Raw genomic sequence first — 26,619 nt, forward strand, 5'->3', positions numbered from 1 at the left:
AAATAGTTGAGGAAAATATGTTTGTGAAACATACAGCTCTTACTGTCACATCATTTTCTGAGTGAAAAGAAAATACCGTGGTACTCGACTATTTGTTGAATGGAAATCCTTTAATGTTGTCAAGGATTTCATCAAACTGATGCCGTAAATAAGTGGGAAATCATGTGCCCTCTGTTTTAATGTCTGTTTCTTCATGATGAGGCAACCACCCCACTCAGCCGTCCAGATGGGACTACCACCCATCACAGGCCTCTTGGCCTCAGATAGGATAACCAGAGCATAACTACTTTGGAGCAATGCAATTATGAATTTCTTGAGGGGGAAAATGGAGAGATAAGTTCAGGGAAGTCAGCTAACATGGTACATGGGTAGTTCCAGGCAGCAAAAGGGTTAATCAGATTTTCATTTTAGATAGTTGCCTTAGTAACAATCAGAGAGCCCAGGCTGTATCTTTTCCATTTGTGGGGAATGTTTAGATTTACAGAGTAGCTTAGCTTATTATATACCTGACTTGATTGCTGGATAAGGCTTGTGATTAAAAACAGAGTAAGATTCATTTTTATAATATTGTAAAGAAGGGCAAAACATTAAAAATGATGTCACTGATGGTCTAGGGTTCTGGGAAATTACTGATATTGGAACTCTGGTGCCGACAGGCCTCTTTGAAAAGTTAAAATAGAAGAAGGTCAGCATCTTTGCCTTTAACTTTTACTGAAAATAAGTCTGTATTTACCATTTTTAGGAATGAATTGGAAACTAGCATATAACAACTGGCTAACAAAGCTAGAGGAGAAATTGGATATCAATGTCATTTCTATTCCAAATTGCATTAAGCTCTCAAAGATGTATTTGTTTGTATTGTATATTAGGGGCTATGTGGCCCTTTAATCAGGAATTGAAAAAACAATATGTTTGAAAAACACTTATTTTCAGAAATGTCCAAAAGCGTGGACCAATGACACTAAAATGTTGAAGTCTGAAATTCATCCATTGTCCAAATAGCAGGAAAACAAACTCAACAGTCTGCTCTGCACATGGCCCCAAACCTCACCTGGAGAGACAGATTTCCTAAGGGCAGAGAAAAGCATTCAGTCTGTTTGCCAGGACCAAGCCTGTCTGGAGCAGCTGCTGCCAATTAGTGACAAGTGATATGTAGGGAGGCCATGATACACATAGAGCTACCAGAGTTCAGCAGTTTCAGAAATTGCTCTCTCAAGAAAGAAGAACACAATTCTTAGGAGCATAGTTCATTGCATTTCTATGGTAGTCACTTGGTAACCAGCAAGCCTCCTCCAAACATCTCAAAAGTCAGTATGTCAGGCTTCTGTGGCCATCGAGTTTATACATTATTTACAGACAGTTTCTGACTTACTTTTGCTTATTATATTAACTGAAAAATGCCCAAGTTGCACCCTTGCCATTCTGCAGGGATCAAATATTTAGCCAAGAGAACCACTGGAGAGATTTAAAAATAAAATGAACGAACAAAACCTTGGAGGAGTTAAAGACCATATCTCTTTAGATTTGGAGAAATAACAAAATTTGAAAATGAGGAATGACTTAATAATTATACATAAATCAGCGGCATAGCAATCATTCATTCCTTCATATCAATTCAGTCAGATTGCCTTCCTACTAAGAACTCATCCACTAAATGAATAGGAATAGAAGTGTTTGTTTGCTTTATGCTGAAAGGAGAAAAAATGGCCATTTTGGTGCATGGATAATTTGTAAGATAGGACACATACTTCAAATGAGGAGACTGTTTTAGGGGAGTTGAAGAGGCTCAAAAACTGCAAGGATCAAGGACAACAATTTTGAAATCAGGGAGACAGAACAGAGATGGGAGAAGGCTGAAGAATACAAATCACATTAAAAATTTTCCTGTGACCAGAAAAGGAAACATTCAATCACCTTTTCTTTTCTTTAACAAATGACCCTTATTCATAGACATGGGAATTCATATGTAATGCATGGCTAGATTAAGAGCTAAGTAACCCACTTGAAATCCAACCTTGAGACTTGACCACTTGTAATATTGGGTCTATGCAGTTCCTTACTCATAAAGAAATGGGCAAGATACAGACTCTTTTTAGAGAAAAAAATCAATAGGTTCAAAATTTCCCAGGGACTTATGAACTACCATTTGAGGAATGCCAACTTAAATAAACTAGAATATTCTATTCACTGTATTTCAAAAGTGCATTTTTACTGTAAAAGAGCTGATTTGCTGTTATGCATTATAAAAGTGCATTGGTTTTCATGTTTGTTATATTAGGATATTAGGATTAAAATAAAAAAATCCAGCTGAAAAAAAAAGCCCATAAATATTGTAGCCCCTGAGACGTCTGCAGTTTCTGGTTTGAGAAGCCCTAGTAAAGGTGAAAAATGTAATTTCAGTTCCAAATGGCACATTTTCAAATGAACTTTTCGAGTCTATTTATAACTAGGATTCCCTGTATTTAATCATTTCACACAAATTTTTTCCTGGTTTGGTTAAAGAATGTCTTTAGCACAGTCATCTAACATTAACAACATAATAACAAGATTGTTGACCAAAAACAAGCTATAAATATTTGGTTGGAGTATGAAAGAATTTTTCAAATGTCTAATAATATATCTGGACTTGGCTCTGCATTAGAAAGTCTGTGAACTTTTCTGTCTCCCTTGCTCTTTCTTTCTACAGGGTCACTACATATTTTAATTGTCTGTGTGTCTGTAACATTTCAGCATGTGAACCAACATATAATAAAAAATACAGATGTTCCCAAAGCTGAAATAAAGACGATCATTTTCATTTTACTGGGGAAATAGTTAGTGGAAAGAAAAAAAATGATCATTTTTTCTATCTTCTAAATTCATGGGGGAAACTTGGATTGTCATTTACTTGACAAAGTTTACTTCTATTACCATCTCAAAATTTATTCCTCAGTATCTAAGTCACTTTTGCAATTATTTCTTTTCTCTTAATTCTCCAGCCAAGCCACTGATTGCATTAGGAAGATTGTACACCCTTGCTTGGTTGATTAACCTTTCCCTCTTCACATTCAAAGTTTATAAAAGCTTGCAGACATTTTCAAAATGACTGCTCTTTTGTGATCTTTACAACACTCATAGTAGGTGATCAGTAAGTATCTGTTAATTGGTTTATTTAAGTAAAATAGATTTAAGTGATTTCAGTAGTCAAAGTGATACATGTAATAAAAATCAACGGCAGGCAAAATAGGTGATTGTGTGATTTAATTGGAGATTTTCAACCAGTTGTTCAGTATGTCGACATAGCCTAATGATGACTGAGGTTTGTAATGATACTGCAAAGCAAACCATGGTGAAAAGGGAGAGGAGAGTGGAGAGGTGGGCAGGAAAGAATAGAAAAGGAAGACTCCTGGGAGGAGTGAAAACACATGAAAGAACGCTGGAGAAGATAATTATAGAAAATATGAATAATTATTATTAGAGTAAATTTCAAAATATGGGTCAGAAGCTGAAGAATTTTAGTCAAGGATACAAAAATTTTAGGTGAGGAAAATAATAAACACGGTAAAAAAAAAAAATCAATACAGCAACAACTTTGCAAAGGAAGATTGTTGAAAGGTTTCTCTGAATTTTGACAGGAAGGAAGAGCAAGAAAAGTGAAACATAAAAGTAGTTCAGGTAGTTTTTGGTATCTTTTTAGCCTCATTGAAGGAAAGATGCTCTGAATGTCACCTTAGCATCTTACCTTGTATGTGGACTAGGTCCTAGTAGGACCCATTTACATTCAGGTTGACTAACACACTTACTAAGATAAGGGTGTTCCGTTTAAGACTCTGTTATAAAGAATGAGGAGAACTTGGCCATGTTTCAGTGCAAAGTAGTAAAAATAGTACCGTGAGAAAAGATTAGGGTTCCAGACTGTCAAATCACTTTGCCCCCAAGAAAAGGCAGTTGCATTAAAAAAGAAAAATGAATAGAAATTACATGATGTAACTGTCTTTCAAGATATGAAGAGATACTACCATTCAACTAGAATTCCATCTTCTGAAAGCTGAAAGGAAACGAATTTACATCACAACTGGAGACATTAATATCAGACCTCTTTATGGTTAGATTTTTGGAATCTAATAGTTTTCAACAACAACAAAAACAACAAAAATTTGCACTTGCCATTAATCACCTTCAACACATCTCTTAGTTCTTTTACCTGTTTTATTTTAGCCAATCACAGATCATTATCTTTTTCCAAACAATTCCAGGCATATGAATTATTTTATTAGATAATAACAGAAGTGCAAGATGTTACTTAATTTTATTTCTGTTTCTAAGTTTAGGTATTTTAAGTATGAGCATATTGTGTTTACTTCATATGTTTTCAAATACGCTATTGCATTCTTTTGACTCATTTATGTGGAGTTTCCTAAAAAGAGACTTTTAAATCAATACTGATTTATCAGTTATTTCTTCAAGTTGGCAAATTACATGCAAAAAAAGTTTTAGTAGACACACCTCCCTAAAATCTTAGTCATATGTTGTCTTCTGTAACAGGATCCTGAAAATAGCTGAGAAATTCTGTTGCTTTTTCTTTGTTTACTAATTTTAAGATCATTATGCATACTCTGATGCATAATTATAATTATGCATTCATGATGTTACTTGTGCTGGCTTAACTCAGAAATAGTGTGAAGCAGCTAATCTCGAAGCTACAGGCTGTTTCCCATCACTTAGATTCTGATCAGAGCTGTTTGTCGAGTCTTATTGGAACGTGGGACTCGGTGCACCAGTCTCAAGGCTGGACACTTCATTTTTATCACTAGTTTCACTCCCTGCCCTTTCTCCTTCCCCTCAAGTCTTTGCTTTTAAGACAGGAAAACCTATAAGATAATTTGGTTTTGTTGTATATGTTTAGTCTATTCACAGCAATTAAATGAGAGGAGTTTTGAAAATTCTCCAGTTTATTTATAATCCATACTTGACATTATGCATAAAAAATGAAGACTATCATTTTTCATGCTTGAGATTTTACTATCAACTGGCTTTATCATTGAATTTACTTTAGGGTTGCTTAAACTAGTCTAGCAAAACTATCAAACTTTCTTCCATGTGTTGTATAATAGTGTGATTTGGCCCCAAAAGGAAATTGGTTCCCGTATCTTGTATGGTTTGCCTTATCAACATTTGCTAAGTGTTCAGTGAGTCCTTATAGTGGGAAGGGTACTGTCTACAGCACTGTAAAGGGTAGTAACAAGTCTCATTTAATAACATTTTAAAAAACCTCTTATAGTCTTGGTTATGAGAAACTAGAACTTGGGTTAGTCAGTAATAGCACAATAATGGAAATATATGCTCAAGCTTATTGCCTTATCTGGGTGTGCACAGTCTCAGAAGATATGGAAGACAGAGTAGTAAATAAAAGCATTTCGCTCTAAGAATGTCAAGGGCAGAGCAAACTCTGAGTCTGTAGTTTTACTTTTCTGCAGAGTTGAATTAGGGAAAGTTCATTTCAATGTGAATTAACGACAGTGTTTTGATTCTGAAATATAATGAGGGAGAAGCCCTAAGAGTGCATATAGATGTATGTGTATTTATTGAAGGGACTCTCTGTTTCTAGGGAGTGGGGTACTTTTGTGCCATTTATATTTATAGTCACTGTGCTTATTCAGATTGCTTAATATTAAAGCCCATTAATTTGTTTTTAATATCAAGAAAGTAAGCAAAGATTTAAAAAGTCTGAGAAACACTAGAGAAGTCTGTTTCATGAGTTTCTTCTGTTTAGAGGAAATGAAAACTTAGTGCTAGAAGGTTCCATAGACATTGTGAAGTCCTGACCTTTTCCTCTAAAAATGAGGAAACTGCTTCAGGGAATTCATGCGTTTTTGACAAAGGTAATCCAACCGCTTAGTGACAAAGTTAGAACCAAACCTAAGTTTAGTGAATTCCCAGATCATTTTTAAAAATATGTATAATTAGCATGGAATAGGAACTACCTAAGGAAAATAGCATGGTCTTCTTAGTCATGACGGTTTTGCTTTGTTTTTGGCTTGGTTTGGTTTTAATTGACAAATGAGGCAACATACAAAAAATTAAGTACTTAAGATTATGGTATTTAAATTTAGGGCTTTTTATAGCATATGGTGTAAGAAGAATTTGCATATTCTGAAATGTTTATACTGGATAAGGCATTCCCAATTTAGAGTCCAAGGAAGGGAAGTAGCATAATTAGAAACTCAATGACCGGAGCCTTTTCAAACTAATTCCCAAATGTCCTAAAAGCAAGTTTTTAGATTTGATAGGTACTAGTGAAAACAATAGGTAGGAAATCTGGAGTAACTTAAACATAGTAGTGTATTATTTTATAACCAATAGACAGAGCTTTTGTCATGCAAGAGAAGATTTTATTCAATTTCCATTTAGTTGCCATTAAAATGTTTTCATTGTGCTAGCAGTGGTGAAGTGGTCATCCCGAGCGCAATCTGTTTAGTAGCTACAAAGTAAAAAGATTGGTCAAAGTAGTAATTTTTTACACATTTATGTCTATGAATTGTTGACCATTCTGTTGAAGTTGGATATAATAAATTAAATAGGCACAGGTCTTTTCACAGGAATTTAATTATTTTTTAAATTTTTTCTCATCTACCCAAATCAGTACATATAATAAGCATTTACTGTGTTTCAGGTATAAGTCTAAGTGATTTATAAGTGTTATTTAACATTTGCAACAGGTTCATAAGGTATAATAATAATAATAATAAGGGAACCAAGTGCACAGAGAAGTATAATATTAATAAGGGAACCAATGCACAGAGAAGTTGACCTACTTGATCAAGATCCACACCATAGGCCAGGTGAGGTGGCTCATGCCTGTAATCCCAGCACTTTGAGGCCGAGGCGTGTGGATCACCTGAGGCCAAGAGTTCTAGATCAGTCTGACCAACATGGTGAAATCCTGCCTCTACTAAAAATGCAAAAATTAGTTGGATGTGGTGGTGCACATTTGTAATCCCAACTACTTGTGAGGCTGAGGCATGAGAATCACTTGAGGCAGAGGTGGCAGTGAGCCCAGGTGCACTCCAGCCTGGGGACAAAGCAAGACTATCTCAAAAAAAAAAATCCAACAGAGCTCTATTGGATTCTGATCCAGTCTACCTGTAAGCAACACCAACCTAATCTGAGGAACAGCTAATTAAACCCAGCTTGAGGTATAATTTTTTTTTTTTTTTTTTTTGAGACGGAGTTTCGCTCTCGTTACCCAGGCTGGAGTGCAATGGCGCGATCTCGGCTCACCACAACCTCCGCCTCCTGGGTTCAGGCAATTCTCCTGCCTCAGCGTCCTGAGTAGCTGGGATTACAGGCAGAATCCTCCATCAGTGAGCCAAGATTTGAGTACAATTTAGGTTCCCTAAGTGGTTGCATCCAGAGGTTCTGAGGAGTGAAATAGACCTGCAGGAATGAAGACTGCCCAGACTGCCTTGCTGCCCAGATTGCATGCTGATGCCTCACCACAAAGTACTATAACGAGGCTGTACTATGTCTGTTGACTATGATGTTGACCACCAAGAGAATACCAGTCTTCATTTGTTCTTGCGCAATCAGTGCTGAATTAATTTTAACTGAAAGACATTTTGAATCTCATCATGAATTCTACTTATGTTTGGAAACATTTTTATAGGCTTTTTTTTTTAATCCATTGTAAGCTATAATCATCTCTACAAGTATAAAAATGCCTGCAGTCATAAAAATAAAATATTAAAAAGTATTAGCTGTTTTTCAGTATTTTAAAATCACTAACTAGACTATGTTCACTCTTCCCTCTTATTCCTACTTGATGCCTGATATTGATATTTAGTATCTCAACTAGACTTACAAGACCCCAAACTGTGCAAATGTGAGAAATAATTCACCACAAAAGCTATAAATTTCACAGCTCGAAAAACCCTGAAGATTATTAATGAGGCACCATGTAATTAGCTTATACAAGGTGCAGCTAGGAATCATGCATAATGTAAAACAGAAACTGCTAACCACTGACTCATGGAAGATCATTTAAGCTAGTTTTCATGGACATGAAAAATTGATATTTAACACAATTCCTAAGAAGATTCTTACTGCTTTAACACCACAGAAAGAATTCTGTTTCTTATAGAATTACTAAGAGAAAAATAGAAGGCAGTTCATGGCTAAGGCAGTTTCTGGCAATGTGGATTTGGACAAGTTGTTTTAACTTTTTAGTCTCTCAGTTTTTACTTTTGCAAAATGGGTGCAATGATCTGCTTCATAGAATTGTTGTAAAAATTATTTAAAAAAGTAATGTGGCACCTAGAATTTTAGTACCTAGTTATGGCTTAATAAAATGTTATAAATCACATATTAGAGCAATGTATTTTCTAGCCAGACAAAGTTCTTGTTGTACTGAGAATTCTGTATTTTTAGTATTTCTAAAGAAACACATTTCTTTACAAAAACACATTTCTTTAGAAATACTAGAAACAAAAACATTTGCTTGCATGGAATAACATATCCAGTACTGCTTAAGCACTTTGCATATATTAACTCATTTAATCACCAAAATGACCCTATGACATAAATGCATTTATTATATTTATTTTGGATACCATGCAACTGAGATGCAGAGTAGTTAAGTAACTTGCCCAAGGCTATACAGCTAGTAAGTGATGGTGATACAGTAGAAACTCAATCAGCCTGGCCCACAAAATACAAATTTTTAAACCATCTTTTTACCATTAATTAATAAGGCATACTGAGATAATGAATATATGCTTAAACTGGTGTATACGTATTCATCTTGGTTATATTTCTCAAAATATATTTTCAATTTATTTTAAAGATATACTTCATTTAGCAGTCAGAAGATAAATGAATGTATATTAAAATGTTTAATAGATGCAGAGGTGCATGGCTTAAACCAAAATATGCACATAAAAGATCATTATGATTAGGTCTTAAACATAGTTATAAAAACTGTAAGCCATATTTTAGAAACTTTTAGTTTAAACTGGAGAAGGGCTGCAGTGTTTTTAACTATAAAATTAAAATGTGCTTCAATTTGTCATGAAGATCCTTTCTAGCCCTAAAAATTAGTCTGTTGACCACTTCTGATCTATTGCTATGTTGTTGTTTGGTCATGGACCATAAAATATGTGTTGCATCTTCCAAATGCACCAATCATAGACTTAAAATATAATGAGCTTGATTTTTAGTATTGACAATCTATGTGTATGCCATTTAGCTATTTTTATTATCAGTATATTGTGGACATCTTTAAGAAATACAACTCATATTTCATCTCTCTATTCTTGAGTATTCTACATAGTAGATTACCTAAAATGTTATTGACTAAATAATCAATACCCTTATTTCTTTAAAAGTATAAAATGATTATTTTAAAAGCAGAATAACCTAAATAACACTTTCAAAATAGAAACAATATAGAAAAATCCAAAAGTAATGCTGATTAGTTATTACTAATTGGAATGATTTTACACATAAGGTTATATTATTTATCTGGCAAAAAAACCCACAGCTGAATAATAAAACAACTTGGCCCAAACTTTGGTATAATTCACAGGCAACTAATTGTAGACTTTAACTCACTGGTATTTCCAACCATTAATTTTTAGTTGCTCAGTTTGTCGTGTTAACATTATTTAAATATCCTTTCCAACATATACATTAATGCTTTTATTCATATTTCTATTATTTTTGTAAAGAATTTGATAGGTTAGAGAATTGAGAAAGCAGTTACTGAAATATGATTTTCTCTTATGTCTGAGAATATTATCCAAAATTTACCCGATTAAGAAATTAAATATTTTAATATGAAATTTCAGATTTACAATGAGCACAGAGACCTTGCCTTTCATAAAGAGCATCCCATAGAAAACTAGCAACAGTAAGATTTAAGACATTTTCGAGGGGCACTATTAATAAAGATTTATCTCATTTGGTTCTGACTTCTTAGCATGCTCCATTAGTTGCCCCAGACTGACAGACATGCTGAACAAAGGTCCTTTGGGTTGGGAGCATGTTGAGTGGATCTGTTTGGTTGGAGTCCTTTTCTCATTTTCACTCCCATGGAAAGCAAGGAGTTAGCCTGCCTCCAGAATGAAGGCAAGTGACTTGGGCATTTGGCTTTTACTCTGTAAAAGTGCAGAAATTAGTATAGTCCTTCTGCAGCTGTTGATTTGGTGAAAAAAACAGAACAAAACTGAAAACCACTCTTATGGTGCTGAATCCTAATATTAATATAGTAAATGTTAAAACCAAATATGCAGTTTTTCTTTTAACTACCTGTTGTTTTCATGATGTGTATTGTTATACCCATCTATAAACATAAACTATTAACTTGCTTATATTTTGAACTGAAAATATACCTGATATTATCATATTTGAAGCTGATGGAAGAAATTTTACTTTAGATACCTAATTTAAACATTTATAACATTTCTGTTACTAAAATGTCTCACAGATTAGATAAGCTTTGTTCAGCTACTCTAGCACTTCCATACTTTTGCCAACTACTTTGCCAAGATTTTATTTTTTTTGCACCTGACTTTCTATAACTTGACTTTTAAATTTGTCTCAGAAAATCTGCCTTCCCAAAAGGAACTGTAGTTATCACAGCACCTATTAATAGTTTAATAATTTCACACACTTTTTCCCTTTGGAGGGGGATCCCCTTCTTATCTCCTTCTTCTAGTTTTGCCATAGACTTCTTTCATCAACTTCAAATATTGTAATATCAGGTGTATTTTAAGTTCAGAATATAAACAAGTTAATAGTTTATGTTTATGGATGATGTAAGAATATACATGAAAACAACATATAATTAAAAGAAAAATTATATATTTGGTTTTGAAATTTACTATATTAATATCAGAATTCATAATTGTCTTCTTTTTTGGCAGAAGATTGGCTGAAACAGTAATAAAAAGGAGTCAGCCTGAATGGTGACTGAAAGATTCATTACGTATTTAGTGGATTCATTCATGAAGGATGGACACATCTTAGCATCTGAAGATGACTTTGTGCAGGGTAGTGTTTTCTCTCTTCCACAGAATGCCTTTGGGATAATTCTTAAATACAGACTGATGAACAGAATTGACCATTGTATTTTCTTTTTTTACAGTGATTTAAATAGGGCATTCACAGTTGAGTTTGTATGTACCTCTATTTCATACTCTTTTTATACTTCAGGCTAGCGCTTTTATTTTAACCACATCATTTTCTCTCAAAATGTTAAAATACCAAAATGTACTAAGTTAAAATGGCTTTGTTTAGTGATTAACCAAGAAAAATAGTAACATTTCTTTAAGTAAGTATAAGCTCAATGTGTTGAGCTTTCCTATACATTTTCTTCTCCATACTCAGAATTTGAGTGAGATTTGACAGAAATTCTACAGTAAAGAGTCTCATATTGCATATGAGATCATCTTAACAGAGAAGGAAGCTCAGACCTTCAGAGGTTAAGTGACTGGCCCCAGGTCACACAGCCGGTACCACAGCCCTCCAGATCCCTGAACCCTGCCACAGGTTTATATGACAGCCTTAGGTAAGAAGGGGTACTCAAGAGCAATTTACTTTTCTCTTCCCAGAGTTTCAGCACTGACACACTCTTTGCACATTGCACTAGGTGCAAGCCCAGAAATTCTGCCAGGAGCAAAACAACACTCCTTAAACACCCTGTGACTTTCAGAGCTGTATAAAATAAAAGGTTGAAGTTAATGATTGCCAGCTTGGAGGGAGTAGTTCCTCTTTGGAGCCAAATGTATGTGGAGAACAGATGAGGCTGTGGGAGTGAAGTTGGCAAAAGGGAAAGAGAAATGAGTCTATTCTTTCTGGAAAATGAAAGTATAATAAATATCTGAATAGCTTAGATGTTTATATTTATCTAGAGATTCTTCCCATTTGAAAAATGAAGTATCTATATCTTTAGAGTGAGTAATCTTGAAAAGTAATTTTATATTTTTTTAAAAAATATGATGAAATGATATTTGGAAGCAGACAGATTGTTTTTAATAGCCCATATCTGTAGAACTATTTGTATTTTCTCTTCTAACAGGATCATTACTTCTTATGCTGAAATTCCTATATTCAAGCAGTGACTCATGTTAAGATAATGTGTTCCAACAATTTGAGAACTAAAAGCAAATATACCTCAGAGATAATGATTATTTAAATTTTTGGTTCATAGAGATAAAACTATCTGACATAAGGAGTATGGACATAATAGCCAAGAATTCTATCATTTTATTTCACACTCATTTTGTTTTTGAAAAGTCTGTTATCATGAGATCCCACATACCATATTCTACTTCAAGACATTTATTAGCAGAAGTTCTCTGGAATTTTACTCTCATGCTGTTCTTAAAGGATATTTTATAGAACTGTGCTCAAAGAAAACTCTAATCTAATGAAATCTTTCTGGAATATCCATTCATAAATCTATTCTGTCCCTAATGATATCGTGTAGTGGTTCTTGTTAGAGGATGTTGCTAATGCCTTTCCCATTTGTCCTTTTCACATATTTTCTAATTTAGGAGTATTCTTAATATCTTTGGGCTTCAGTTTTGAAAGTAAGTATAGGATATAAATGTTTTTCAAGCAGTGCAACTTTGGTAATATTTTAGGAAGCTGATTTTTGTTATTTCCCCAACGATAAACACAAATAAGATAGGTTTTTTGGTATGCGTTTGGAAGTTTTCTAAGTTACTTGCTTAAATCTTTTTGTACACAGAAACACATATACACAGATGCACACTTTGTAACTCTCACTTAAGGGACATCCCACTTGAATTCAGTGGCCTTTTTACTCCATTTTTCAATAGAATCATAAGATTTTAATTGAAGCAAGTTATATACATTACTGTGTTTCATTACTTAGCGTTAATTAGTCATGGGGAATATTCAGGTGTTATCTGTGAGAATCTTTTTTTTTTTTAATGGAGTTTTACTCTTGTTACCCAGGCTAGACTGCAATGGTGTGATCTTGGCTCACTGCAACCTCCACCTCCCAAGTTCAAGTGATTCTACCGCCTCACCCTCCCAAGTATTTGGGATTACAGATGCCTGCCACAACACCTGGCTAATGTTTTTTTTGTATTTTTAGTAGAGATGGGGTTTTGCTATGTTGGTCAGGCTGGTCTCGAACTCCTGACCAGCCTAGGCCTCCCACATTGCTAGGATTACAGGCGTGAGTCACCACGCCCAGCCTGAGAACCTGTTTTTGTATCACACCAATAATGTTGACCCTACAGGATCACATGGAATGGAATGATTTTGTTTATATAATTTAAAATGACACTCTATTTTCTAAAAAAAAGAAAAGAAAAAAGGAAGGAAAGAAAGAAAGAAAAAGATCTTGCCTCAGCAGCATCAAGTACAAACTTTCACATTGTTTAACTTTCAAAAGTTAAACTTATTAAATGACATTTACTAAAAAGCACTGTTTTATTGAGTAGAAATTATCATACTAAAAGTTGTACAGTTTCAGTCAAATCAATAATGTTGACACTGTAGATCATGCCCAGGATTACTGAAAATATAATTGTATAAGATTTTGAATTATTCCTGGGCATACTTTCCCCAGTCTAAGTAGTCCAAAATTTTAAATCGTTATGCCCACATAGCTGTTGGTGAGGGAAATTTTCAAATTCAAGTCACTGTCTCTAGAGATTTCACATAGTTAAAAGGAGAGTGGTAGAATAGTTTCCTGACTGTCAGACTGGATTTGAATTGAATTCCAGTGTGGAGAACTGCTTGGATACATTAACTGAAACTTCTACTGTGTAAAATTTTGTGTGGTTGTACAAGGTCAAATGACATATAATGCCATTTTTCATTTAAATGTAGGGAATAATTCTGTTAGGGGAGGTTGGCAGGGGTGGTAGTATATAATTCCTAAGGGCAAGGAAATGTGTGTGTGTGTATGTGCGTGTGTGTGTGTTTCTGGTTCTCACAATATAAGTGTAATGTCTATAGTAATTTAAAAATTTTTCTAGGCCTCTTATCAAATATGCTTTATAGCTGAGAGAATATAAACAGCTATGAATTGTTAAAAGAGCAGTATTTAGCCAAATAGGCCTCAGCTCTTTTGATCTGTTACCCAGTTAAGGAAGCCACACACCAAGAGCATTTTCAACAGCGTCAAACTACATCTCATGGCATTGGCATGAGATTCTCTGATGGTATTTTGTTGTATTTCCTAAACAAGTCAATGGAGGCCAATTTTTTAATCAAATAACACTTCTTCTGTTAAAGGGATGTAGTATAAAAATAAGCTCATCTCATGGGAAGATTTTCCTATGACTTTTAGCTCTCTCTAACCGTCCTTTTGGAAATCCTCAATATCTTTTTTTCCAGCAAAATTTGGAATCCCTGGTAAAACATTATGTCACCAGTTTCTTGGGTTAGTCCTCTATTATTTACCTTTTGGCTGTCTACTTTTATCTCCATTAACCTTTTGGCTTGACTATAAACATTTATTGAAGGCTTCCTCCTTTGTCGGTCCAGTAACTCTAAAGGTTAGTGGGAAGTGGATGCTAGTCTGACCTTTCTCATCCACATTAGATGATTTTAATTATTCCTAAGAAATGACACTTTTGACCCATTTTGTCCTTGTCAAGTTTGTCTAGTTGTGGGCTGTCTAAACGTGAAACTCTGGGTTCAAACCGTGTCCAGGAGTGCAGAATTTTAAAATGTACAACGTGGAGCCTCAGAAGTGCATAAGATTTCTTTTTTTAAAGGAGAAGACATTCCAGTTGAAGTGAAATTCAAAGCTCTTATTATGTACCCTGAAATGATTTATTACTGAAAGAGACTGACTAGATACAGAAAATACAAACTTTAACTTATAAAAACCCAGTATTTTAAAATGGAAAAAAATGGAGAATAATTTTGTTTAAGTGAGAGTAAGCTAGGTTTTGCTGAGGTTGTAAGCAACTGTAATAATACAACGCTTTGTACGTGAAAAAGTTCATTTCTTTTTCATACTCCCTGACCACCGTGGTTGCCAGTCCACCTCTTTACTTGTTTCCATGATTGCTTTGGCAAAGGCAAAGCATAATGGTGAATTGGCCATTGTATCATACAGGTTCTGTGTAAAAGTGACACAAGTCACTTCAGTTTCATTGGTCAAGCAAATCCATGTGGCCAGATCCAACAGAGATCTGGAAAGCGAAGAGTTGGAACTAACTGATCAGTAGCCATATGACTATCACAACCTTTCGATTAGATAATAAAGAGTTTTTGTCTGGACTTCTATGCTAATCACTACAAATATTACCAGAGCCTGAGAAATAGAAAGTATTCAGTAAATGCTTTTTGTGTGTTTTATTTCATTTAATCATGTAGCTATTCAGCAAAAGTTTGATGTGCATCTGTAGAATACTAGGCACTTTGCTAGTTACTTCATTCAGAAGCCTCTGAAATAAAACTTAGCCCCACTGTGCAGATGTCCATTCTGAAGTTCAGATCACTTAAATGATTTTCTAGACATAGATGCTGCCAGTGGCATGTGTCAGGATTCACACGTAGACAATGTGACTTCAAAAACAGTAATGTCCTTTTGTTATACTTCAACTGTAAAGTCAGTGGTGATTCAGGATATGAAATAACTGATTAAGCAGGAATTATTACAGTCACCATTGTGTATTTTCTTGTATTTTAAAGCAAGAACACAGTATCTCTACTTAATGGGGACAGGAGTCAGAGAAATTCTAGGCAGAAAAGGGTGAGTCCTTGGTGAAAAATCTACCCTCAAGCCAAAAAGCCTGAAACTGCGGCCTAAAGTGAGAACTTATATCCCAGTTTTCCCGCTCAAATGTTGCCTTTTCCTGTACCACCTACACAGCCCCATCCTGTGTCTATAAAAACTCCAGGCTCAGCTGGTAGGTGGGACAATGGCTGGACATTGGAGAAAAGCAGGTTGACCTCAGAAGGACAGCTTGATGGTGCAACTTTGGAGAATAATCCGGCAGGACGTGGTCGGACTTCAGGGGAAATTTACCTACCTGCCCCGTCCCCTTTTCAACTCCCCTTCCTACTGAAAGCCACTTTCATAAACAATAAAATCCCCCACATTTACCATCTTTCAATTTGTTCATGCAACCCCATTTTTCCCAGACACGAGACAAGAGCTTGGGAGCCACGAGTGAGGATACAAAAGGCTGTCACACTGGCCCTTTGCCCTCGCTAGTGGAGAGCAGCCACCTCACATGAAAAGGCAAGAGACCCACTGAGTTCTTAAGACTTAAGCTGTCCACAGACAGCAGAACTAAAATAGCACCGTAACAAGCTCTCTGGTGCTTCCGGAGTCACAGGCATCTCCGTCTGTGTGCTGCAGTGGGGCCTGCATGGAGTTCACTCCTACCGGCACTAAAGCATCTGGCTGGTTCCTGCACCCACTCACCTGTGCACTCCCTCCTGCAACAGGTGGAACCCAGCAGGTCCAAGTGAATGGAGTTTGGTCCCACTGGCAATGACGGGGCCAGCTGGTTCCAGTGCTGTTCACTCCAGCTCCCATACTTGTTCGCTCGTGCACTCCCTCCCTCAAGGAGTTGAGAGCAGCAGGCTGAGTAATCGAGGCACTCCTGTTGTGAGTCCCATGAAGGGGTCAGGGAAATAATCCTGCTTCTTAATAACTTATAAATAAATGATCAATAATTGTGGAATAACAAGGTATATTTGGTGTTATTTCAACTAAGGGAAAGCTGTTTCACACTTCTGAGCATCTTTGATAAGAAACTTTAGTTACTTTTGTTTTACTCTAATCAATCAATCTGTGTATGTTTTGTATTAGCTTTATATTGCTGCTGAAATACACTACCATAGATTTGGTGGCTTAAAATAACAAAAATTTATTATCTCATATTCTGTAAATCAGAGAAATATGAGTACAGATGTCACCAGACTAAAATCAAGATGTCAGTCTTCCTGATGCATTCCTTTCTGAAGGTCCTAGGAGGGAATCCATTTTGTGCTCATTCATTCAGATCGTTGGCAACATTTGGTACCTTGACGTCATAGAGCTGAAGTTCCTGTTTCTTGCTTCCTATAAACTGGAGGCCATTCCCAGTTTTTAGACATTACCACATTCTTTAGTTTCTGCTCTTAGTCCTCCATCTTTAAAGGTAACAAAAGCAGGTGGAATTTTTTTCATGTCGAATCTCTTTGATTTACTCTTGCCTTTCACTTCTCCTTGTAAGGGCTTATGTGATTAGACTGGGACCATCTGGATAATCTAGGATAATCTCACCATCTCATGGTACAAAAACTTAATCACATCTCTGAAATCCCTTCTGCCAACTAAGGTAGCATATTCACAGGTTACAGGGGATTAGAGCATAGCCATCTTTAGGGGACCATTTTCCTGCCTACTATACCTTTTATGTCTGTTCTCTTTCCCCAAAATGTTGTGCCAGTTTTACCCACTGTAGAGTATGCAATAAAAATTTTGGCCTGACTTTCTTTGTTTGTGATATCTGGGAATTAAACTCAATGAACTTTAAAGTAGCTTCCAGCTCTTGCTCTTCTCAATTTTATGAATTCTTATGTTGAAGACATGGGAAGTGAACCTAATGATCAATGTGGATATTATTATTATTTTCTATTCATGGGTTTTTCTGGAGTGTAGATTTCATATAATCCTGGCTAATTCCTTCCTTCTCACACTTGGTAATCTTCTTTGAAAGCTGTCAATCTCTACAAAAGTTGACTTCTTCAGAAAGAAATTGACTTACCTCCTCAAAATTGTAATAGCTGGTCCCTTGAGATTTTTTATCTACTTATTATTTACTTTACAGCTTGGGTATAGCTTTCAGCAAGTCTTTGCTCCATTTTTTCTTTTACCTTATTGATTTAGAGTAAAGGAAATTGTTCTCTTCACCTCAATTTTTTAATAAGTCCAATTCTACTTGTACCCAGGCATAATAAATATTTGCCAGAGTTTTAAAAGATATAATGCCTAACTTACTATTAGGAAATGTATTAATTGATTACTTTTATTTTATGCACAACATCAGCTCCAATAAGCCTTAGTTTGCTTATGGAGAAAATGTCAGTACCTAACTTCTGGAGTTGTACAAATCAAAAAAGATCATTTGAGTGAAATGCTTACCTCAATAGGCAACATGTAAACCACTAATACTGTTTTAGTATTCGTAGTCGTAGTAGTGGTGGGGGTGTGTGAAAAACTCATCCTTAATTTCCCAAGACTTTTCAGTTTTAGCACTGAAAGTACAGCCTCCTGGGAAACCTTTAAGTTCCAGAAAAACCAGGATGGTTGTTCACCCTAGGGGTGGTAATATTTGGAAACAAAGCTAAATCTAAGTATTGGCTCTGCCTTCTGCCATCTACCAGCAATTTGACCTAAGGGATATTATTTAATTTTTCAGTTGCCATTTTCTTGTCTGAAAATATATATGAGGACTAGGTAAGTAAGGGAAGTGCCTAACAAAATCTTTGCACAAGTAGCATAAATAGTCATACCCTTATTCTGTCTCTCTAAAATATGTTTATTGGCTTCCTTCTGCTTACAGAATTAAGCACAAAAAGTTTTACCTAATACGCCACATATTTTCAAATCTATTTATAACCTGCCCTGCCAAATACATATTCTATTATGTTCTTTCCATTTATCAATTACAATATTAATTATAATTATGATTATGATAGATACTTTTCTAGTGCTTTCTACATAAAAAAAAAGTGTTAAAGACTTTACAAGAACATTAACCAGAGTCCCAGAACTCCCATTTCCTGCACACTTGACTTTCTTATAGACTGTTCAGCCTTTGCCCACACTCTTTCTAGCTTCTGCACCTTCTTCCTGTTTATGCTTTAAAATCCTGCCCGAATGTTGCCTCTGCTATGATGTGTCTGTTCTCAGACTCCAAAGGACAGGAGTTTTTCTCTTTCCCTGTTGACCCCAAAACAATTTATATATGTCTTAGCACTTCCTACCATGTACTTTCCACATTATATTAAATATTTTTAATGTATCTGTATCCTTCACCAAAGAAGACTTATATTCCTAGCACAAAACACAGGATTGAGTTTGCTTATTTGTGAAATGAATGGAAGATTATGGTTTTGGGAAATCGATTGATTTACTTTATATTAGAAGATTCTCTAAAGAATGAAAGTGATCACTATCTATTTTTAATAATATCTATGAAATTATTATAAAAGCTAATTTGCTGTGTAGAAATTCATGGGATTTTATGAACTATGAAACAGGGTGATTAAATAATTTAAAATAATTATTTTTCATGAAATAAGATAATCCAGGAAAAATAGGCCAGGGACCTGTTTTGAAATCTATTATTTAAAGTCAGAAAAGAGGGGATATTACAAATGAGGTCGCTGACTGCCCCCTGCATGAGTTTCCTGGATTGGTGGACTCCCTCCTCCGACTTGTTCTGCCTGTGCTTGAAGAGCTGCAGATCCTTTGGGTTTTTTTCTGTTTTGTTTTGTTTGAGACAGATTCTCGCTTTGTCGCCCAGGCTGGAGTACAGTGGTGTGACCTCGGCTCACTGCAACCTCTACCTCCTGGGATCAAGCAATTCTCCTTCCTCAGCCTCCCAAGTAGCTGGGATTACAGACGTGCACCATCACACCTGGCTAATTTGTGTATTTTTAGTAGAGATGGGATTTCACCATGGTGGCCAGTCTGGTCTCAAACTCCTGACCTCAAGTGATTCACTAATTTCAGCCTCCAAAAGTGCTGGGATTATAGGAGTGAGCCACCACGTGTGGCCAGCAGATCCTGATGTATGGATTTATCTGTCAGTCTGGTAGTAAAAGGAGAGCAAAATATGCCTCATTAAGACCTGATGTTTAATTGGATTTGGATCACTGTCCTTTCATATAGAACAAATTTGTTTCTCCTCTAATTCTGTTTTGAAAGTGGAAATAAAAAATAATGGTTCATCAGACTGATAACAATAGGGATAACTTGATAACATTTTGTCTATATTGTTAAAATAGATATAGAATATAAATCACATCTTTTTCACAAGGCTTTTAGATAACTGCTTCGTGGTTATCTTTGCCAACTATTATGATATACAATTGAAAAATTAAGACTCCGTGATGAATCAAAATATAGATATTAAAGATCAACGTGCTAGAATGTGTTATTATACTTGATTTCATTATTTATACTCTTTGTTTTAATATTTGAAGTATTTTATTTTTTCAGACTTATTTTTAAATCCGTCATGGTTTATTTTCCCATTAAACTGTATATTTTATGGTAGTTTTTACATTTTTAATATAACTGACATTTTAAGAAATGGGTCAACATTCATTTTTATGCATAATTTTCAGTATGGCTTCGCAGTTAACAATGGATCGGTATATAATGTGCTATCATTGTTGTCATGAGGCGGGTGGAATGGCTTTTGCAGATTCCTTAAAGATTTAAAATCACCAGATTATGTGGAACTCCTCAAGTGAATACTTGTTAATGCCAGTTTTGGAAATTTGTGATAGCATGTATCATGTGGAAAAGTCCCAGAATGGGCTGAGATCTGTTTGGCAGGATCATATCTAGGTGAAAATTCAGTTCAAAAATTACCTTGAGACCCTTGTATTGTACTCTGTGTTGTGGTTTCATGATGTTTGATATACAGAACGTGGACTGGAGAATGATAAAAGTGAATGCCAGTTTATTGTGACTCATCAGGAAACACAGTCTTGCTGAGACATACTTATTTCCTCCCCGGTTTATTTCCAGCCATGTAAATTTATCAACAGAGTTTTACAGATAGATAATTTGGATGCCAGACAGCCAAAAATTGTGAATATTTTGAGCCTTATATTTAACATGTACACTGAAAATACTTTGTTGGAATTATAGCACTTGTCTCTGTGCTTCTGTGGTTCTCAGAGCAAAGGATGTCATGCTTTAGTTGCTCTGCATTTGAATTTATTCACGATTCCTCTTTTACAGTCTTGCTGGAGACAATGTAGGTGCATCATTAGCATTATTATTTCAGTTACAGTGAGAGTACATATCCACACTTAGGGGGTTGGGTAGATTTCATTATTCATTCAGAATAAGTTCTTACTCTAACATAAATGTTGCTCAGGACAGAGCTTTGAAATGGATCCTGATTCTTTAAATTCTTTCCTGTCTGTTTCAGGAAATAGTGAGATCCTGTTGATAGTAAAGTACAATGTGTCTAAAGTTCACTTCTAAACACTCTGCTCTTTGCAATGAAAGTCATCTGCATTCTCTTTATAATTCAGAGCCACAGGAGATGTGTCTAATCTTGGAGATCTGATCCAGTATCATTTAGGAAAAAAAAACTTGATAATATTTCTACCATTCAGATTAGTGAAAGCAGTAAAGCTTTACAGCTTCTGTCGTCTTAAAAAGATATCATGAGACAGGGGAATAAGGACTTGGATTATGGTTTGGGAGATTTAGTTGTTTGTAAAAATAAAATGATTAGTACAGTTATTATTCAAGTTTTTAATCAACGAAAGCAAATGGCATCTGTTTGTTATCATTCTTTCTACAGAAGACAAAGGCTCAGGTCCCAATGGTGCTGACTGCTGGTCCCAAGTGGTTGCTGGATGTGACTTGGCAAGGAGTGGAAGACAACAAAAACAACTGCATTGTGTACAGCAAAGGTAAATGCAAGATCGTTTCTCTCTCTCTTTGGAAGTATTAAAACCTGAGCAGGGCAAAACAGCACCAGAAGAGCAGGAATGGAAGTAGAAAGTATAATTTGATCCTCTCTCTTCCTTTTTCCCAACTGAGTTCCTCTAATATGTGCTTTCAGTAAAGCCACCTCTTTTTTTTTCTGTATAACATAAAACAAAAAGTGTCGTACCACTAATTACTTAGTGCTTTGCACATTTACCTAACCCTGTATTTGAATGGCTTGACTAGTATCTTTTCTTGCTGTTAGTATCATTGATAGCCAGGATTGATGAAAGCCCAATTTCTCCTTTTAGACATCTATCAAAAAGTAAAATCCTTCTGAAATTTAGCAATTTGTGTCAAGGTGCACAGTCTAAGAGGCACTACATTCCAGCGAGTTTCCCGAAGTCATGAATGATGAGAGGATAGCTGGAAATGAAACCTTTGCAAAGACACAATTCTTCCTCATGTTGATTTCTGAAGGGCAGGAGGCAAACACTAAAGAGGAAGCTGATGACTTGCAGGGCATTGCCTTTGATGTGCTCAGTGTGACAGCAACCCAGACTGCGTCATGTAGCTACGCCCTGGCTACAGAGGAGCCACAGCTCCATGATGGCACATCATGGGCTGACTCTCCATAGCACAGGACCTTGCTCATGTGTGGTGTAGATTTGGGGCCCTTTTTTACACATTCAAATATTGGGCCTAGCTCTGTACTCTTACAGTAAAATCTCTAATCTCACTTCTTCATAAATATTGCAAAACCTTGTGCTTCTCATGTTTAATTTCTCTTGGCTTTCTTTTTAAACCAAATAGACCTACTGAGATCAAAGATGTATTTGCACATTGAACCTAGAAACCATAAAAGCATATGAGGGAACAAGCAAATAAGCACCCCTATCAATATATTAACATATAAAACACTAATCATAACATCAAAGACTCTTAAAAAGTTGCTAGAAACAATTACAACTTGTTCCTATAATCATTACAATTTGTACACTTATAAGAGGATTGCCTCTAAACTACCATAAGCCTTTGAAAGTTGAAACACCAGAAAGAGGGAATTTGCAAGCTAAAAAAACAATCTGCACACCAGGATCTGATTATACTCCTTTTCCTTCTATAATTACTGGTCCCATACCCACTAATTTTCTAACCTGAAATACCTGTGGTATGCTGGTGGGAGCTCTCAGCTGAAAGGGATGTGAGATTTTCCCAGGATATGCCAATATAATCTTTCAAAGTGAAAATAAATAGTATAGGGAATCAGTTTGCCAATGCCCACATTCAGAATACAAAAGATGCCTCGGAAGGTAGGACCACTTATTGGGGATAGATTTCTGTTGTACAATATTTTATCTTCATTGTAGCAATATAGTATGTGAGAAACATGGCAACAGTTGGTCCCCTGTTATGATCCAAATTCATTGTTTTTTTAAATCACCTATTCTTTTATTAGAGATCATTGTTATATATTTTGAGTATTCCTTATCTAAATTGTTTGGGACCAGAGTGTTTCAGATTTCAGATTTTTTTCAGATTGGAATATTTGTACATACATAATGAGATATCTTGGAAATGAGACCCAAGTCTAAACATGTAAGTCATTTATGTTTCATAAACATAAAATACACATAGTCTAATGGTAATTCTATTCAATATTTTTATAATTTTGTGCATGAAACCAAGTTTTGACTATAACTCATTGTATGAGGTAAGTTGTGGAATTTTTCACTTGTGGCATCATGTTGGTGATCAAAAAGTTTTGGATTTTGGAGCATTTCAGATTTTGGATTTTTTGATTAAGGGTGTCAAACCTGTATAACAGAATTGGAATTCTATATTCAGTGGAGTAAGCTAACTTTTGCAAATTTATGTGTTTATGGTTCGCTATACCTTCCATCTTTTTGCAGTAAACAACTTAGAGTAGTTAATAGCAGCTTATTGATTAATTTCATTAGTTAACTGGTAAAGCATGCATTGAGTTCAACTCTGTACATTGTACATTGAAGATAATAGCCACCATTTATTGGGCACACCTTGAATTCTCTTCTTGATGCTCCCATGCCACATTGTATGTGGTTCTCTCATTGCTCTCTATTACCTTGTTTCATGATCATGAATATACAGTTTATGTGTCCAAAAAAGGAGTAAGTAAGAAAGTTAGCTATGATTGCCTGCCTTTTCAAATCTGCTTTATGTTTACTGAGGGCATAGATTGTGTCTTAGTCACCTTTCTATTCCTGGCCTGGCATGCTACCTGTACAAGAAAAGAACTAAATAAATGTTGGTTGGTTGCTCAGATAAATGATGAATGGTTGCCAGACACTGTAATAGACACTTCACATAACATGATGATGAACTGTGTGAATTGCTGCTATTCAATAATTTTTTCACCTATAAAGGGTAATTTGGCATTATTCAACTTACAAGAACAATTAGTTTTGTAGTTCAAATGTCAGAACTGTAATAACTACTGTGTATGCTTTTTAAAACTTAATCTTTATTTAATAGCTCCTGTGAGATAATCAACATACTACCCCCATTTTACAAAGGTAGATAAAAGATGGGTAAATAATTTGCCATGGTCACATGGCTTAAAAATGATTGAGTGGGATTCAAGCATACATTTGTTTAACTTAGGGTTGGAGTGATACAAACTAGAATATGTTCTGTCTGCATTAAACTTCAAAACAACTCAATGAAATCGATAGTGTTTTCTCATTTTACACCTGTGACTTAGAGAGGTATGATTGCCCATGATCATAGAGAACTAGCTATCTCTACATAAATCTACATCTTGACAGCTCCAAATTCTGTGCTCCTTGAACCACATGACTCAGCCTTTCCCTTTGCCACTGTTAAATGATGAGTAACAATCAGAACCACTCAGGCTTTTATGCCTAGAAATCATAAAATGTATAAAGTGTGACATTTCAAAAAAATACATTTCCAGGAAACCTAAGATTAAAGAAAAAGCCTCATTAGCAAATAATCATTTATCATAGCCCTCTTGAAAACTCACAATGCATGCTAATATTCATGATCTAGAATTCTGCAGTAAAAAAAAGCAAAAGCAAAAAAACTCTGATTATTTGCATTTCAACATATATTGTTGATTCTCTGCTTTGCTCCAGACTCTTCTTTGATCTTCTACCTGGGCTTCAGAGGCCTGAAACTAATTTCTAGTATTCAGAGTGCCTTTAGAGGGAAGAGACAGCTCACCCAGAGCACGTCCCAAAATTGTGTCAATAACTTAATCTTCTGGGATTTTACTCAGGATTATTTGAATAATGGAAAATATGACCCCTGGAGGCACTCCTACTCCTATCCAAACACCCTGGATTCTGGAGTCTTCTGTCTCCACAATCTGTACATACGATAAGTCTCTTCAAAGCAAAAGAGTTTTGAAGATGGAAGGGTTTGGCAATTTAGACTCAACAAGTGTTAACTTGAACCTCTATAATGTTTGTGGCGTTTGCGTAATGCCTATGTTATTTATTAATTGGGCCTCTTTTGTTTTTAAGTGACAGAAATCTAACTGAAATTAGCTTCTGACAAAAATTGTGTGTGTGTGTGTGTGTGTGTGTGTGTGTGTGTGTGTGTGTGTGTATTGGGGTAGATGGGTTCCTCTGCTCATGTAACAGAGTCCAGGGGTATTCTGGATGTCAGGAACTGCTTGATTCAGTTGCTCAAACTTTGTCTCCAGACTGTCTCTCTCTATCATCTGACTCTTCTTTCTTGTGTGGGCATCATTCTCAGATAAGTGGTAGGGAGGTCTGGGCTTACTTCACCAGTATAGCAACTTGTGTAGAAAGAGAGCTTTTCTGGGGTTTGATTGAGCACATCACATACCATTCCCTGAACCAATTAATCACGATGACTCTCCCTGGCAGACCATAGTCAGCCTGGGGCTTAAAAGGAAAATTAAGCCCACATGAGCCACTGAAATGGAGGCGAGGTAGTTCCCTGAATAAAACCCAGGTTATGCTGCCACAAAAGAGTGGTTGCTTGTTGGGCCAACATCCATGACCTCAGGTGTCACAAATTATTCCTAACATCTAAAAAGCTCTCATGGACAATGAAAATTAAATTCCTGATGCCACAATTGTATTTATTTGTTTTCTTCCTAAGAACCTAAACTACTTATAAACTCAATGCCAAATCGTTTTTATAGGACCTGGCTATTTGAGAGCATATCAGTATCTGTTTACAAATAGAAGATAAATTGCAGACGTGTAACATTTTGCAAAAATGCCTTGACTGGGATTTTTGATAGTGTTTTCTTATGGTGTGAAAATAGGCCCATTTAATGTGTAAGTATTACCATCTAGGAGGCATACTTGCTTCCTACCGTATTCCTAAATGTAGGCTAGTAACAAAATTAAATATGACTATAAAGCTTTCATTGTCAGGGTGTCCACTGAAATAATTATTATAAAATACAATTATATTCTCTCACTTAGTGCTACTTGACAGATTGCCATCATTTTGTTTTATGAAAAATTTTAAAAGTATAGTAGTTGGCATTAACATTCTAATCTGATGTATGTTGTTCCTGCCTCACCTATCCCTTGTCATTCCAGAAAGTAATTAGGTCATCCAGACATTGATGGACCAGACCTGTTGGGTCATCTGTTTTATGCCATTATTCTCAACAGACTCCAGATAATTCTAATTTACTTATCTCAATGGAAAAATACTAAAAAGCATCATGCTGAAGTTAAAAGGAGCTTTGCTGGAGAGTAGGGTGAGCAAAGGCCTGCCCACTTACTCCCAAAATCCACTGTCTGTTGAGCACTGATGGTCACTTCTTTACCTTACCTTATTATATGCTATCTACTGTTTGCAAAGTATGGTAACCTTTTCATATGAAAAACAAATAGGGTACTTAGAATTTTATGTTTTGAGGGTATTAAAAATTACACCTTTAGCATCATTCATGTGGGTTTAATCACTCAGCTTCAAAT

At 35.5% G+C, this 26,619-nt stretch overlaps 1 protein-coding gene across 1 annotated transcript in view; it reads left to right on the forward strand.

The window, feature by feature from the left end:
- Positions 1-26,619, forward strand: part of ZFPM2 (zinc finger protein, FOG family member 2) — a 469,074-nt gene that overhangs the window by 281,809 nt on the left and 160,646 nt on the right. Inside the window, exon 5 of the mRNA XM_021675646.2 lies at positions 21,522-21,633. Coding sequence (XP_021531321.2) covers positions 21,522-21,633 — 112 coding nt within the window. The remainder of the gene's footprint in view (positions 1-21,521; positions 21,634-26,619) is intronic.

This window comes from Aotus nancymaae, unplaced genomic scaffold (genome assembly GCF_030222135.1).
Source record: "Aotus nancymaae isolate 86718 unplaced genomic scaffold, 86718_ANA_hifiasm-v0.15.2.pri h1tg000036l, whole genome shotgun sequence".
NCBI lineage: Eukaryota > Metazoa > Chordata > Mammalia > Primates > Aotidae > Aotus > Aotus nancymaae.